The sequence below is a fragment of the Amphibalanus amphitrite genome, unplaced genomic scaffold (assembly GCF_019059575.1).
Source record: "Amphibalanus amphitrite isolate SeventyFive unplaced genomic scaffold, NRLGWU_Aamphi_draft 000062F_arrow, whole genome shotgun sequence".
Lineage (NCBI taxonomy): Eukaryota > Metazoa > Arthropoda > Thecostraca > Balanomorpha > Balanidae > Amphibalanus > Amphibalanus amphitrite.
Genome location: NW_024881558.1, coordinates 1,031,942 through 1,048,162, shown reverse-complemented (window position 1 = coordinate 1,048,162; position 16,221 = coordinate 1,031,942). Strand labels below are relative to the sequence as shown.

At 54.5% G+C, this 16,221-nt stretch overlaps 1 protein-coding gene across 1 annotated transcript; it reads left to right on the top strand.

Annotated features, from left to right (window-relative positions):
- The first annotated feature begins 7,481 nt into the window (after positions 1-7,481).
- On the top strand, positions 7,482-16,079 carry LOC122378635 (germinal-center associated nuclear protein-like). The gene is made up of 16 exons (XM_043359888.1): positions 7,482-7,583; positions 8,254-9,611; positions 10,130-10,332; positions 10,585-10,766; positions 11,113-11,372; positions 11,734-11,870; positions 12,152-12,321; positions 12,599-12,794; positions 13,045-13,157; positions 13,469-13,694; positions 14,037-14,401; positions 14,432-14,566; positions 14,811-14,958; positions 15,289-15,395; positions 15,691-15,821; positions 16,018-16,079. The coding sequence occupies exons 2-16, from the start codon at positions 8,264-8,266 to the stop codon at positions 16,077-16,079; spliced, it is 3,783 nt and encodes a 1,260-aa protein (XP_043215823.1). The 5' UTR covers positions 7,482-7,583; positions 8,254-8,263.
- The last annotated feature ends 142 nt before the right edge of the window (positions 16,080-16,221 follow it).

The window sequence follows — 16,221 nt, the reverse complement described above, 5'->3', positions numbered from 1 at the left end:
GGCTTCCTGGTAAGTGACGCACTTTTGGACAGTGGGAGCCAGTTGTCCTTGCTCGATAGTCGTGTCTTTAGTGTCATCGCCCCGAACGCTGAACTGACGGCACCTGCCCGGCTGTTATCGGCTACCGGTCATCACTTGAACGCGGTAGGGAAATGTGTTTTGTCAGTGCTAATCGCAGATGGTCGAACTAAGGACACGGAGTTCACAGTGGTACATAATTTGTCTCACGACATTGTGCTGGGGTGGGACTTTATGTCGGAGAATGGAGTTGTTTTGAATTGTTCGCCAGATGCGAGCCAGATTAAAGTCAGGACAAAGAAGCCCATTTCAGTTCCCGCGCGATCGGCAGTTTGTCTGAATGTGAAAGTTGATCGGCCCGTGTGTGTTGCGGGGGAATATTTGTTTGTCGGGCAAAGTTCGAATGATGTCGAAATATGTGACTCGTTACTTACGCCATTTTCCGAGACGGAGATACCACTTTATGTTCGCAATCGTTCCGACCGCGTTATCACGATTCACCGCCGCAGCGTCATTGGTTATTTGGAGAGCGTCGAGCCCGTGGAGGCCGAGCCTGTCGAGCGCGTCGGGGAGGCTCAGGTGAATGCTGTGTCGGCGGACGACAGTCGCTTTGTCGGGAAGTCCACGGCCGACATTCTCTCAGAGTTTGTTGTCGGAGAACCGCTCTCGGCTACTCAGCGTGATCGGCTGGCCGATCTCCTCAGGTCGTACCCCGAGATATTTTCGCGAAGCTACGCGGATATCGGGACATATAACGGCGGAGACGTTGATTTAGAGCTGTTGCCAGGAGTCCGCCCTCAGTTCGTTAGGCCATACCCTGTCCCGTGGGCCCGAGAGGACCAGCTCAAGGCCCAGCTGGACGAGCTGCAGTCTTGTGGTGTTATTGAGGAGGGAGAGCCGTCCGACTGGAACAGTCCCATTATTCTGGTGCCCAAGGGAAAGGACAAGCGTGAATTTAGAATAGTGCAGGATATGCGGTCCTTGAATAAATGTTTGATGCCCAAAACGTTTGTGTTCCCGAATATAGATGATTTTATTTTTTCATTGGGCGACTGGAAAATCGCGTCCTCGTTAGATATTAAGTCTGCGTTTTGGAATTTGTGTTTGACGGGAGAGTCCAGTAAAATATGCGCATTCTATGCTTTAGGCAAGACATATTATCCCCGTCGCATGCCAATGGGGTGCATGCAGAGTTCGTATTTTTTGCACCTAGTTATGCGCCGAGTACTGGGAGACTTGCCTGGCGTTCACATTTATTGTGATGATATTTTGTGCACTAGTTCCTCGATAGAAGATCATTTCCGTTTACTGCATAGCGTCTTCGATAGGCTTAGATCAGCCGGTCTCAAAATCGCTCCGGAGAAGTGCAAGCTTTTCCAAACGTCCCTGACATATTTGGGACACCTCATCACGCCGGACGGCATATCCATTGATCCCAGCCGTCTCAAGGTGATTGACGAGATGCCCCGTCCGTCTTCTATTAAGCAGGCCAAGCGTGTCCTCGGTTTCTTTGGTTGGTTTCGGAAGTTTTTCAAGTCTTTCTCGACTGTGGCAGAGCCTTTAGTTGTGTTGAGTAATGCCGATAAGTTCTATTGGAATAGTGAGCTGGAGCAGTGTTTCCTGCAGCTGAAATCTGAGCTCACTGCTCACGTAGTTCTCAGTTACCCGCGGAGGGATTGTCCGTTTATTCTGTATACGGATAGTTCATCGTCGGGATCGGGACAGGTTCTCTCCCAGATCTGGCCCGATGGCCAGGAGCGGATCGTTGCTTTCAGTGGCAACCGATACAGTCGCGCCCAGCGCAAATGGACTATTTTCGAATTAGAGCTTTTCAGTTTTATCCAAGGTCTCAAGAAATGGTTCAAGTATTTGGCTGATAATGAGTTCCGATGGATTTGCGATTGTAAGAGTGCTTTGCAAATTCTGAAAAATAAGGAGTGGATCAATCCCCGCTTGGTCCGCTGGCGAGCGTTCGTCAGCCAGTTTCGTTTTACAACGGAACACAGATGTGCCTCACAGATGCGTCATGTTGATGCACTCTCTCGCCTTCATGAGGACGCTCCGGCCTCTGAGGGTGACGCCGAGTCCGATGGCGTGGCGCCGGCGGCTCGGGCGCTGCGGCCGGGGCCGGTGTCGGGGCCGGAGCCGGTGCGTGTCTCGCGAGGCGGCCGCGGCGCCGCCCGTGGTGCGGCGGGGGGCCGGGCGCGCCGGGCGCTGGGTGACAATAGCCCCGACGCTGAGCCCCCGATTGCCTCTGAGGGTGACGCCGAGTCCGATGGCGTGGCGCCGGCGGCTCGGGCGCTGCGGCCGGAGCCGGTGTCGGGGCCGGAGCCGGTGCGTGTCTCGCGAGGCGGCCGCGGCGCCGCCCGTGGTGCGGCGGGGGGCCGGGCGCGCCGGGCGCTGGGTGACAATAGCCCCGACGCTGAGCCCCCGATTGTGCCCAGCGAGACGCGGAGGCAAACAAATGCGACGAGTGCTGAACTCGAAGGATCACCTTGTGCGTTGGATGGTGTGCTCAAGGAGCAGCCGGTGGAACCAGAAGTGGCTCGGGAGGTCTTAATGACTACTGCTGACTTTTTAGTCCAGCAGGCTCTCAAGCCGGAATCAGTAATCTGGTACCAGAAACACGACCGCAATTGTCGAGCTATCGCGCACCGACTGAAGCACAACAAGTGGCCCAGGTACGCGCCGCCCGTTCTGCGGCGGTTATCAGCGGACCAGTTCACTTTTCGTAACGGGATGTTATTCCGCGGTGATCAGATTGTCTGGCCTCTGTCCAAACGATTCGAGATGCTCTACAATCATCACGACGTATCGCAGCACGCCCATGGAGGCGCCGGGAAGCTGTACGAGCTACTTAGCCGGCACCTCTGGTATCCGGGCCTGCGGTCCGACTGTACCGACTACGTAAAGAGCTGCACGAGGTGTTGCCAACGGAAGGACACGAGAGCCCATCGCTCGCCTCTGCTGCCCCAGCGAGCTTCATACCCCAATGAAGTACTCGTGATCGATATACTTTCCATGCCGAGAGGGAATGTTCACGGATGCTGAATGATTTTAACGTGCGTTGATAAATTTGCCGGATATTTGACCTATTATCCACTGCGCTCCGGTGCCGCAGATAACGTTGTGGAGGCGTTGACACAGCATTTTTTGACTTTCGGTCCCCCTGAGCGCATTGAGAGTGACGCGGGTTCGAACTTGCTGAAACACTGTCATGTCAAGGTGTTGTGTGAACATTTCGGTGTGAATATTCGTGTGAGTGTGGGGTATCATCACGAGGCGGTGGGTGCGGTGGAGCGGCGTCATCTGGACATTAAACGCCGCTTGCGTGCTGTCTCTGAGTCGGGCGGCGCTGATTGGGAGACACGCTTGTCTGGAGTGGTCTATTCCTTGAACAATGAGATTTGTGACACTACTGGATACAGCCCGTTTTTTCTGTATTTCCTGCGCCATCCGAATAGTCCGCTGTCACAGCTAGCTAGCGCGCCCAAAAACAAGTATTCGCCAGATTTTGTGCACGAAAAACTGCGTCTGTTATCAGCGACCCTTCGGCAGGCTCAGGACCGTCGTGATGAGATGTCTGGTCGTTATAAGCAAGGCCCTATATACCAGGTAGGGTCGTCCGGCGATTCTACCTTTTCGTGACGTCAGCTCGTGACGTCATTTGGAGTCAAGTCTCGAAGCCCCGTTCAATCCCCATGTAAATGAGCGATTTTCGAAGCACTGTAGAATGAAGTCTGCACAAGATATATCAAACCTAAGTATCTTATCGGAAAGAGCAGACAATTTTCTGCAAGTTATCTATTACGTGTTTTTCGCTAAATCTTTTGCTTTTTTCACAAAAGCGTAAAATGTCCCCCCATGTCTCCGCAGGCTCCCTGCCGCCGGCCGCCGCGCGGTCGCGGTAGTGTAGTGGTTAGCGTGCCCGCGCAGTATTCCAAAGGTCCCGAGTTCGAATCTATGCGGTGCGGAACTTTAATTGCAATTCCAAGCTAAATATACGCACATCCATAATAAATTATTATTCGTATAGCTAAATTGTCACCAAGCTATCCATATAAATTGACTTCACCCAAAATATCGCAAGATTCTATTAAAATATAAATTCAAATATGGCGGCTTGGACTGCCGCGTGCGTTAGGCTCCGCCCATAGCTCCGCCCACATGCGTGACGTCATTCGTGTTAGTGGACACGCAGAGAGATAGGGGACGACATGGGCCTGGTTATAAGCGCCAATTTGACAAGCGGTATCATGTACGCCAGGGGGGCGACACGGCTATTCGCGCAATGTATTCATTTATGGGCCGCGCGGGGCCTCGCGATGACGCGGCTGGAGGCAACTGCTCAGCGCGCTAGGATACTTCTGGCGGGGCCGGGCGCTGAACGGTGTGCAATGAATGGGTTATGGTCGGGCAGACAGAGATGAGGCATTGAATTTGAATTGACATCAGCAATCGGGTGGGGAAGGAGAACGTTTCAAATCGAGCTTGGGATGGGGAAAGCCGAAAATATCACGATCGGCTCATAGCTCCGACAGGGCCGGGTGCTGTACCATGTGTAGTGTATTTAGGCGGGCAGACAGAGATGAGTTATTGGATTTAAATTCACCTTAGCATCGGTTTCTGGTGAGGTTTGAAGACGTCTTTAGTCAAGCTCGGAGTGGGGCAACGGCCACTGGCGGATCCAGGGGAAGGCATTTGGGGCAAATGTCTTCCCCAACAACCAGGGCAGCGCCCGAAATCGATTTTCGAGAATAAATGTAAACTTCACAACTTTTCTGAGGAAATGTTGGTTAATCACACCGCACAGCAGTGCGCAAGGAATCGAAATCCGAGTTTTTTAAATTAATTCCGAGAAACCTTTTTGGGGTAAGCGGGCCCCCGCAGTGTCCAATACCGCTTCCTGGATCCGCCAGTTGTGAATAAGTCACGGTCGATACCGAGCTTCGGCGGGACCCAGGGCTGTCTCATCCCTATCTCCGTAACGTGTCGTGTGCGACCAATGACGTCACGGCATTGCGGCGTTCTAATTGGGCGACAGCTCTGAATCGCCCGACTGGTGGTCCCCGCTCGACAAGCGCACGTGCGCCGACTAGACATTTGTAGTGGCATTGACGGCAGAAAAAGTGAGGTAATGCAGAGCTCTGAGTATACTTGAATAGAGTCTAAGCCGTTAGTAATACGTAAAAACGTCAGATAGGTTTCTTGTTCGTCTTGATTTGAGCTTTTATGTGATATAACTTTTACCTTAGTGTCGAGGTTGGCAGCTATGTGGGAGAGCCCTAAAGTTGGGTCATTTTCCATAGGATTGCATTGCAGCCGTCCGACCCTTCGTACCTGTGACGTCACGGAAATCGCTGCTTCGGCCTAATGAGCATACCTTCTATATAGGGCCTTGGGCGGGACCAGGCGCTGTACACGTTGTTCTTTGAATGAAGAGGTGGACAGACACCTAGCCCCACATCTTACTGCTATGCCCGTGCTTCTGTGGGTGAAGCACTAATGCATCACGGAATCCCAGAGGACCTGCGAGTCGACGAGGTGGCCGCTTTGGCCGCCGGGTACTGCAGCTCCCTGGAGTTGCCTGGGACCAATGGCAAAACAACAGCTCCGGCGGTGCCCCTATGGGCCGTAGTAATTAGTGAATTCCCGTAATGTAGAGATCATATCCTCAATGATCTCCATTACCATTTTATATTCCTAAACAATATGACAGACCAATTATGCTTGCCTACGTTCAGGCATTACCTCTGATGGTCATACGCCCAGTACAACATGTGTTGTCTGTCAAACAACAATCGAAGACGGGATCCCTTCTCATCATCTCTTAAGCCATCGGTTGTCAATTCACCCACCCCGTTTCCCTATAAAAATAAAATAGACGGTCAGATTTGGCCTGGGTCCTTACGACCCCTCTAAATTCGCCAAAGATGGGATCGGATCGCCGTTATTGCACCCTTCTTAGTGTCTTAAATACTATGACAGCTTCGACCACGGACGTCGGACGGGGTGATCGTTCCACGAATGTACGCACCATCCAGGCCTAGGATGCATCGAGGTTTAAAAGGATGCAGTCTGTAGATCAATCAACAAACAATGGTGGTATGCAACCACTTTAAAATATGTCCCTGGCTCCCGCAACGTTCCAACGCCCCTCCGTTATGCATTCGCCCTGTGTGTCCGCTGAGCCGGCTTGCCTCCAATGACGTCATCGGCCGGCCGGCGGCGTTCAAGGTCAAACGGCTGGTGTCCTTACCTGGAGTTCTATAGCCTTGATGTACGCGATGTTTGTTACCGGCAAGGCCCTATATACCAGGTAGGGTCGTCCGGCGATTCTACCTGATCGTGACGTCAGCTTGTGACGTCATCTGGGGGCAAGTCTTGAAGCCCCGTTTGGGTCCCATGTAAATGGGCGGTTTTTGAAGCGCTGTAGAACAAACTCTGTTGGAGCTAGTACAAAACTAAGTGCATCATCGGAAAGACGAGACATTTTTATTTGAATTATCTAAGAGCAGTTTTTCACTAAACCCATTAGTTTTTCCGAAAATGCGTAGAAAAGCCCCCATGCCTTCGCAGCCTCCCTTCCGCCGGCCGCTGCGCCGCCGCGGTAGTGTAGTGGTTAGGATGCTTGCACCGTGATCCAAAGGTCGTGCGCTCGAATCTAGGCGCGGGCCGGACTCAAATCGAAATTGGAAGCAGAGTATGTGTTTTTTCTTTAAAAATCACTTATATTACAGCTAACCGTTCATAAAACTATCGATAACAATTGACTGAAAGCCAAAATATAGATTACATTCTTATAAAACAAATTCAAATATGGCGGCCGTTGCGCTAGGCCCCGCCCCCGACTCCGCCCCTTCGTGTGACGTCATCTGTGCACTTGGACACACAGGGAGATAGGGGACGACATGGGCCTGGTTACCGGGAAGGAGACCGACTTTGGGTGAGAAATGTTACAAGGGCCTCCAAGATGGAGGACCCGTGGGTCGGACCGTTCATAGTGTCATCGATGGTCGGGCGCAGACATGTTGAATATATCACCGACAGGGGCGTCCGTCGAACACATGTCCAGAATACAAAGCCGTATGAGGTGCGCCGCCCGTAGTTCATGTTCGTTGCCGCGCTGCCGTATGTTTAGGTTTATGTTGAGTGTTTACTTGTTCGCTGCCTTGTTTATTGTGTGTATCCGTTGCACATTTTCGTGGAAGGGGGGTAATGTCAGGGCTGTGTGGAGCGCCCTTGGGCCGCCCCGTGTTGTCGTGCTGCGCTGTGGTTGGCTGTCCCCGCCGCCCGGGTCACGTGACGTGGCGACCGGCCGGTCGGGCCGTGCGGCGGGGCCAGGAGTCAGTGATAATACAGACGCGCCAGCGAGCGGGTGTTTGCTGCTGCGTGCGTGGCCACGTGACACATGGTTTCCTTGCACCATACATGCACACATCATTAACATGAGGCTTGCGCTCTGTAAATAATCTATGTGGAGTTGCGTATTTTTCCCTAACAAATTTCAAGCCGCAGCCGGGGAAATAATTTTTGAAACGCTACTCAACAAGAAAAAGGTGGAGGTAACCTCAGTGTTTATGCAACCAGTAGCGCTTACACAGGCATCGGGTCCTCAGCCCCGGCTTCGGACAACTACCCCGTCCCCGACTACCCCCGACTACCACACCGCCATGACCACACCAGCCAGCACACCACCTCCCACAAACCAACCCCGCGTTCGATGTCTCTCGTACGATGAAAGATTCTACGTCGTCTGGACAATCACGTTCCATAACCGCAGCCGAGCCCCCGCTGACCTTGAACGGCTTAGAATCTTCACCGTCCGTGAGACATCGAACGCTGGGCAAGATTCCACAAACCGCCCCCTGTTGTGACCTCAGGTCACCGGCTACAGGCTGAAACAACTGATCACGGTGTGGCAAGAATGCCAGCTCTCTCACAAAGCTTCACAGCGCTCCTGCCACCTTGACCTGCCATGCATCCTATCCACTAGGCCACCCGGTCTAGTCGACCGGGTGGCCACTAGACCCGATTAATGGCCACAAAATGCTGATTGTATTTATCAATCATAAAGTAAAACATTGTTGAGTGTCTGCCAAACCTTCATTTTGCAAAGTTTTGCTAAACAAAGCTGAATTTACCAGTAAAATATGTTGGCATTCCCCTTTTTGATTCCTTAGGTAGGTAGGTACTCAGTTGGTGTGATCATTAACAGGCATCTTTTTCCTTCAGATATTGGATCATGTTTGGGGGAGGTGGTGGCAACCCGCCACCCTACCCCTTTCCGAAGCCTCCCAGCTCAACTACAGGCAGTGAGCAGCCACCTGCATCAGCTACCACAGTGTTTGGCCAGGCCACAGGTGCTCCCGGAACTTTTGGCCAGCCCAGCACGCTATTTGGCCACACCCCTACCACCGCTGGCTGGGGTGCACCAGCTGGCTCCACCCCAGCACCAGGTGGTGCAGTGTTTGGGAACAACCAGAGCATTGGATCCAATCCATTTGGCCAGCAACCTACTCCCAGTGCAGGAGCACCTACAAGCATGCCAACATTTGGAAGTCAAAATCAGCCACCTTCAAGCTCATCTGTGTTTGGACAGTCAGAATCTTCTGGGGCAGCCTTTGGTCAGCCACCCAGTACTGCTGCCCCAGCATTCAGTCTATCAGCTGGCACTACTTTTGGTTCAGCTGCAGGCCCAGGTTCAGCTGGGTTCCAACCATCAACTGCACCAGTGTTTGGTGCCACTCTGGGGACAAGAAAGTCTTCAAGTGAAGCCAAGCCTTCTTCAGGAGCTGCACACTCAGTGGCAGCCTCCACATTTGCTGATCAGGCTGGTTCAACAATACGCAGCCTGTTTGGAGCTGGCGGCACTGACAGTGCCAGCTCAGCGGCCTCTGCAGGCACCTCTCTGTTTGGGAAGGGTGCTGGTGGTGCAGATCCTGCTGGTGGCTCGCTGTTTGGGAAGGCGCCTGATGGTGCTGCTACTGCAGATGGTCCCTCACTGTTTGGAAAGGCCCCTGGAGCTGCAGGCTCCGCCACTTCATCATCTGCTGCAGGTGCCTCACTCTTTGGTAAAACCACTGGTGGTACCGGTCTGTTCGGCAAACAAAAGGCAGCGTCAGACTCTGGCGTGGATGCCCCGCCTGCTGCACCATTGTTTGGAAAGACCTCGAGTGAAACAACGGGTCTATTCGGCAAACCAAAGCGGACGCCGTCAGCGGACACGGATGAAACGGACGCCGGCCCGCTGCCGTCCTCGCGGCCCACCGGAGCTGCACCTGGCCTGTTCGGAAAGACCGCCAGCGGCGTGGACTCGGCGGGCGCGGGAGCACCCGGCCTGTTCGGGAAGGCGGCGGAGGGCAGGTCGGCGGGCTCTGCTCCCGCTCTGTTCGGGAAGGAGGGCGGGTCGGAGCCGGCCGCTGCGCCCTCCTCCGGCCGGCTGCGCTCAGTGTTCACCCAGCCGGACGGCCCGGCGCCGACCAGTAAGCGCCGTCCGGCCACCAGCCTGACCGAGGCCAGCCGGCGCTCGCTGGCCCGCACCGGACTGTTCGGCAAACCGCCCGAGGCCCGCACTGTCGCCAAGTCGCCAGGTGAGGCAGATGGCGAGGTGTGCTAATCTCTACACCATTTATGTGTGTTGTGCTAAGATTGAGTGTTTTTTTTTTTTTTTTTTTTGCCAGGACAGGTCACGTATTTTGCCATCTCTTCCGAGATTGGTTGAACATATTGCTGGTTAATTATTTCACCACTTGACCGTTTAGATAGTTAACCGTTGCTTCATCAATCATTTTCCATGTCAATTGATATGCATAAAAAGTACCAGTGATTTTGCTTCCTGCTGCCTATCCTTTAGAGCCCAGCGGTAGCTTCGAATCGCACGGCGTGGATGTTCCGCGCGTTAAGGCTGAAACAGACTCTTTCCGCGTTCAGGAAATCGCATGCGAGAGCCTATTCAAATACATTATAATTCTTCTCGCATCAATCGCTTGCGGGAGGTGCGTGCGATTGATGCGAGCGCGCTTCCATGTATTTGAATAGGCTCTCGCATGCGATTTCCTGACTGCGGAAAGAGTCTGTTTCAGGCATTAATCCCCCTTCCGTCCGGCAGTGACCGGTCCGGCGGGCCCGCGCGTGCAGCGTCTCAGCTCTGCCGAGGAGCTGCAGCAGGTGACCTCACTGCTCTGCACTGACGTGCCCGAGGGGAACAACGACCGAACCATCCTCACCAGACACTTCTCAAAGTTCGGCCAGGTCGTCAAAGTCACTTGCAACAAGGCCAAGAACACGGCATCCATTCATTTCGCCGATCATGTGAGTCTGCCGTATAGAGACGATGAGTTACGAATAACGAGCTTAATATGGACGATCTGTATGCACGGACTATAAACTTCCGATTGTGGTGAAACTATTGACACTGTACGGTACGTAGTACTTAGTACGTACGCTGGCATTACTGACATGCATCCGTGACGTGTGACCTACTCTCTGACCTGCCATCACACCGCCACGGCCCACATTTACCGTGACCTCTGACTCGCTTCCTGACCGCCATCACACCCACAGGCGGCCGCCGACGCCGCCAAGAGGCGCGGCGCGCGGGTCCACCCGAAGCTGCCGCCGATGAGCCTCTATTTCCGGCGGCCGGTGAAGAGCGCGGCGGCCGAGCCGGCGCGCCGCCCGCTGCCGCCACTGGACGATGACGTCTCGGATGAGCTGCGCAACATGGCCGGCACTGGCGACACTCGGTAAGAGTCGCCGGGCGCCTGCTGAACCCACCCGCTGAAGTCGTTGAGGAAAGAGCTGGTGATAGTCTGAAACAATGTCGGGATTGAAGTGTCTGAGAGAGTTTAAGTGCCAGGCAGGCAAGGCACATGGCAATGTATTAGGCACATGGCTAGTGAGCTCAAATCGCTACCAGAAATACAAGACTGGGTGGCGTAACTGGGAAGAAGAATACTAATTTTACCAACACCACTCAGTCAAAGTGCAGTCGATTCGAACTACCAAGCCGTTGTTGTAGCTCGTTACTATTTTACCTCCCTCGTCATGCGGCACTCCCCCGCTAACGTTTGTTACTCTATGTGCCACCAGAGACCCGCCTCGTCGCGCCGAGCTGCCGCCGGAACCCAAACCTCGCCGTGCCGAGGCGCCGCCGGAGCCCAAGGCTCGCCGTGCCCCTGCAGCCGCCACGGCCACCGTTCCGGCGCCCTCTGCAGTCCCGGCGGCAGCGGCGGCGGCGCCCGCGGCGGCTGTGAACGTGTCCGAGCTGCGGGCGGTGCTACGACAGCCGGCAGCCTCGGCCAGCGACCGCTTCAGGGTGCTGGACGCCAGGGACAAACTGCAGCGGGCAGGTCAGTGGAGCGGTGAGGGAAAGGACAGGCGGGCAGAAAGCGAGGGTTGATCTGGGCGAGACATAAGAAGTGGAGGAGTGGAGGGCAGTCTGAGAGAGGATGAAGAAGGACAATGCAGTTTGGGGGGGGGAGAGTCCTGGAGGTACACGCTCACCAGTAGCACAGGATGAGTTAACCAGAAATTACTGCTCAGATCAGAGTAAGAGCGAGTAATTTCCGAATTCAACGATACATTGCTGTTTTACTCTTCCTCGAGTCTTGCGGTGGATGGCAATTGTCTCCCATTTCCGAAATGTGGAATATTTGGCCCCATTTGCCATTTGTCTCCAGCTGACCAGCCCGTATCTGTGTTGTCTGCCAGCGCTGCGTCGCGAGGGTCCGGCTCGCTCCGGCCCTCTGGTCGGTACCTGCCCCGACATGTGTCCTGAGAAGGAGCGATACATGCGAGAGGAGAAACATCAGATCAGCGGCCAGTACGAGCGGGACAGAGACAGGCAGGTTAGTCCAAAATCCGCACTGCTTAGTCATAGCGTCCAAACAAAGGTGGTTGTGTTTTGTGTCACAAAACTGTCTCACTCTTTATTTAAGGCCCAGATCTAAGCTGAACATAGATATCTTCCTCCGAAACTTTCAATATTGTTCTGTGAGGTAATATGAATTTTCAAGGCGTAACGATGTTGCTCTCATGCTATCTTTTACGTGCATTTGGCGAATTACATATGTGTTGTCGTTTGTCCCGCCCTGAGACCCACCTGACCATGTGGTGCTCTCGGTTACAGGGCGGTTTCGAGATGGACCACCGTCTGGCGGTGAAGCAGTACTCTCGCAGCTCTGCTGACCAGGAGGAGCCGCTGCCGCATGAGCTGCGCACACCGGCCGCCCTGCTGCGCACCATGGATTACCTGGTGACACACGTGACCGACGCCGAGACGCGCGACACCGGCGACTGGTGAGAGCGGGCGGAACGGGCAGGGCACTGGGCTGGTAATGTTGGTGTTTGTATAGAGGCATGAGTGGGTGGATCCATCTCTTATTTCCACTACCAATCTGGAACATCTAATTTATTCATTTTGGATGTCGGTGTCGGGCACGCTGTTTTATTTTAGATACGGATAGGCCTATTCGACTGTGTTCATTTCTCACCTATGCTATCTTATCTATCTTTTTATTGCCACTGCGAACTCATTGCGGTGTACTCATCGACAATCTCCCCTGTCTTTGAACAGGTTCCATTTCATCTGGGATCGGACTCGCGGCATCCGAAAGGACATCACCCAACAGCAGCTCACCGACCAGGTCTCGGTCGGACTGGTGGAAAAGTGCGCCCGCTTCCACGTGCACTGCGCCGCCGCGCTCTGCGAGCTCTCTCGTGATATGTTCGACCAGAAGATTAACAACGAGAATCTCACCAAGTGTCTGCAGGTGGGACGGTTAGCAGCCTGGTGGCCGGCTGGTGCGCTGGCCACTGTTAGATAAAGGTTATTTTGTTATCTGATGCTTCATATAATTTATTGACTCTTGAATCATGATTGTGTAGACTGTGGCTTCTCTAGTCTTTTATATTTAGTGTCCACAGGCTTCCATTTACAACGGTGCTGCTTGAGATGGAGGTTAATTGTTTTAGCGACTTTAAATGAGCAGCGGTGTCCATTGCTCTGTTGGTATGTTTCAGACTCTGAAGCACATGTACCACGACCTGTCCCTGAAAGGGGTCCGGTGTGAGCGAGAGGCCGAGTTTCGAGCCTACGACATCCTGCTCAACCTCAACCAGGGAGACACCCTCAGGTAGGACAGCAGCTTGTTTAGCCCTAACCAGGGTGACATGCTCAGGTGGGACATCAACCCGCTCGACGCTCGCCATCACAAGGAAGACATCATCAGCGATCAGGATTATCCTCTCGCTCAGTCATCAACGAGATAGAGATGGATCTAGGATATAGATGTAGACAGATTCATATATATTTTCTCAAGGAGGCATAGAGATCTTGACGTGACCATGCTACTTGACCTCTACACGTTGGATGTTATTATTTCAGTTCAGTGATTAGCACCTTTTTGCGATAACCGCGTTCTCTGCCCTACCGCTGACCCTGCAGGGAGGCGCAGACGTACAGTGACGAGGTCCGTGAGTCCCCGGAGGTGCAGGCGGCGCTCCGACTGTACGTGGCGCTCTCCTCAAACAACTACGTGCGCTTCTTCAAGCTGGTGCGCCGCGCCGGCTACCTGGCCTCGTGCCTGCTGCAGCGCTATTTCAACCAGGTCCGCACGCGCGCCCTGGACGTCATCACACGCACCTACTGCCCGGCCAAGGCGGTCGTCGAGGTAAGAGAATCGGGAGGGGCCGGAGTGGGGGACGCTTCAAGTCCGAGTAACGCACCCGTCCGGTGTTAGGGAGGCTGCCGGTGTGATGGGTGTCGGTTGGCAAAAATTGTTGATCTGTTAGGTGGTTGCTGGCTTTCCTGATGGCTGTGGATGAGGAGTCTGAGGGTCCCCATCTTGTGTTGTTCCTCCCGGTTTTCGATCTAATTCATTCATTATGACGAACTGCTCGTGTTCAGTTACTTACACTGTACAAGAAGTCTTATATGTCAGTGTTTACATTTGAGCCACCCCCTTATATGCTGGCCCTCACATGCAGTCGTCCTTCCGCTCTTCTGCCGGCAGTTTCCACTGACACAGCTGCAGGAAATGCTCGGTTTCGAGAGCGAGCAGGAGTGTGCCTCAGCGCTACGCCAGCACGGGATCGAGTCCGAGGAGGGCACCGCGTTCCTCGAGCGGGTGCAGTTCCAGGTGCCCGACACACCGCCCGAGCTGCGCAGGTGTCCGACGCTCATCGACGCCAAACGAGAGTTGAGCATCGGCCAGGCGATCCAGGGCGGCCCGCTGCCGGCCGATCCACTACCCTCCTACCGCCCGCACGACAGTTTCGACGCGCATGGCGTGCTGCGCCGCACGGCTTGGGACGCGCAGGACCAGGGCGGGGTCGAGCCGGCCGCGGAGGCCGCTCCGCCGCCGGCTGACGACGGCGAGCGGGCGGCCGAGGCGGCGGCTGGCCAGCAGCTGGTGACTGAGGTGGTGGTGGAGGAGACCCGCCGGCAGGCCGAGCAGCTGCTGGCGGCCGCAGTCGCGGCGCGCCAGATGTGCGCTCAGCTCTTCCAGGCGACCGTGGACGAGGTGGTCAAGGAGATGGTCAGGTGAGCGATAGGCGTGAGGAGAGCAAACAGGATGGAGACATACTGTGAATGTTTTCTGGTGATGTTCCCCGGTCGACATTTTCATGTGACATGTTTACGTGTTGGGTAATTGTCATTTTTTGTAGGCAGCTGTCCATAAGTTGCACCGCATATTTATCACGTATATTGTTCAGTTTCTTTTAGCTTCTGTCGTCTTTCCCCGTCTAGCATGCGCGATTGATCTGACAATGTTGTCCCTGTATAGGAGCGTGAGTCAGTTGGAGCTAGCGGAGGCGCGTCGACTCCAGGAGGAGCAGAAGCGGCTCCAGGAACAGAGGAGACGGGAGGCCGAGGAGCGGCGCGCCAGGGAGCTGCAGGAGCAGGAGCGAGCCAGGAGGGATCAGGAGATGAAGGTGAAGGACGAAAACAGTTGCCCTTGCCCTGTCGGACCAACAGGTTGTGGCAAGGACAACTGTGTGGGAGATATGTCGGAATTTGTAACCCGTGTCGGTTTATGTCCTGACAGGATCATGATCGCCTTGCTGTGGGACTGAATGAATCAAACAACCTTGCAGCCCTGAATGCTTGTAGGGGTTGGGCTGCAGCCATATATCTCCCACTGCCAATGCTGCTCATGCTGTCCTCCCGTCATTACGAGTCTGTGTCCTCGCATCCTCGCGACTCGACTACCCCGCCCCACATCCACACGGTTACTGACGGCCCACCCGATACTCCGCCGACAGGACCGGCTCAGCTCGGTGCTCACCGAGACGCTGATTGCCGAGGTGTGTCTGGACGAGACGGCCGATATTGCCGAACAGGAGATGCTGAACGTGCAGGCCAAACACAGGTGAGGCCGGCCTCTCAGTGTGTGGCATGGAAGCGGCGTACAGCTATGTCGGTGTGTTCGATGGAAGGGACATTTCTTGCTGCCCAACAATCCAAACCCATGATTTTCATTTTTCCTTACATGACGCTAGCATTACTGACTCGACTGGACCTACGTTGGCATGAAAAATAATACATTGTGGCCATAATCCTTGCAGTATCCAGATAAAATCGGACATTCATTAGGCATCGCAATTTATAGATCTACCAACCGAAGTCACCCATCGAGACTCACTGTTACTTCTCCTGCCTGACAGTGCGGTAGCCGTGATACACCTGCGACTATGGACGGAGGGAGCTGACCGGCTGGCACGCCGCACCGCGGAGGAGGTTCTGGCAGAGTGCCGCCGCCAGAGACAGGCACTCATCCAGACACTCACAGAGATCGGTGAGTGGGTGTTGCCTGGTACAGGTGCTAGACTCTTAGAGTGACTGAATCTGGTCAGACTGGACTGAAGGAAAACAGGTGATGGAGTCTGTCATGACTCCACAGATCACCGTCTGACCCAGCGCCGGATGGTGGCCCGCTGGCGGCGGAGTCAGATCACAGTGTGACCGTGTGTGACTTTATCTGACCTCCCCAGGTCACCGTCTGACCCTGTGCCGTATGCTGGACCGCTGGCTGTTAGATCAGGTCATATTGTGACCTTGTATGACCTCCCCAGGTCACCGCCTGACCCTGCGCCGTATGCTGGACCGCTGGCGGCGAGGTCAGGTCAGAGGTTGACTGTGTGTGACCTATGACCTCCCCAGGTCACCGCCTGACCCTGCGCCGTATGCTGGGTCGC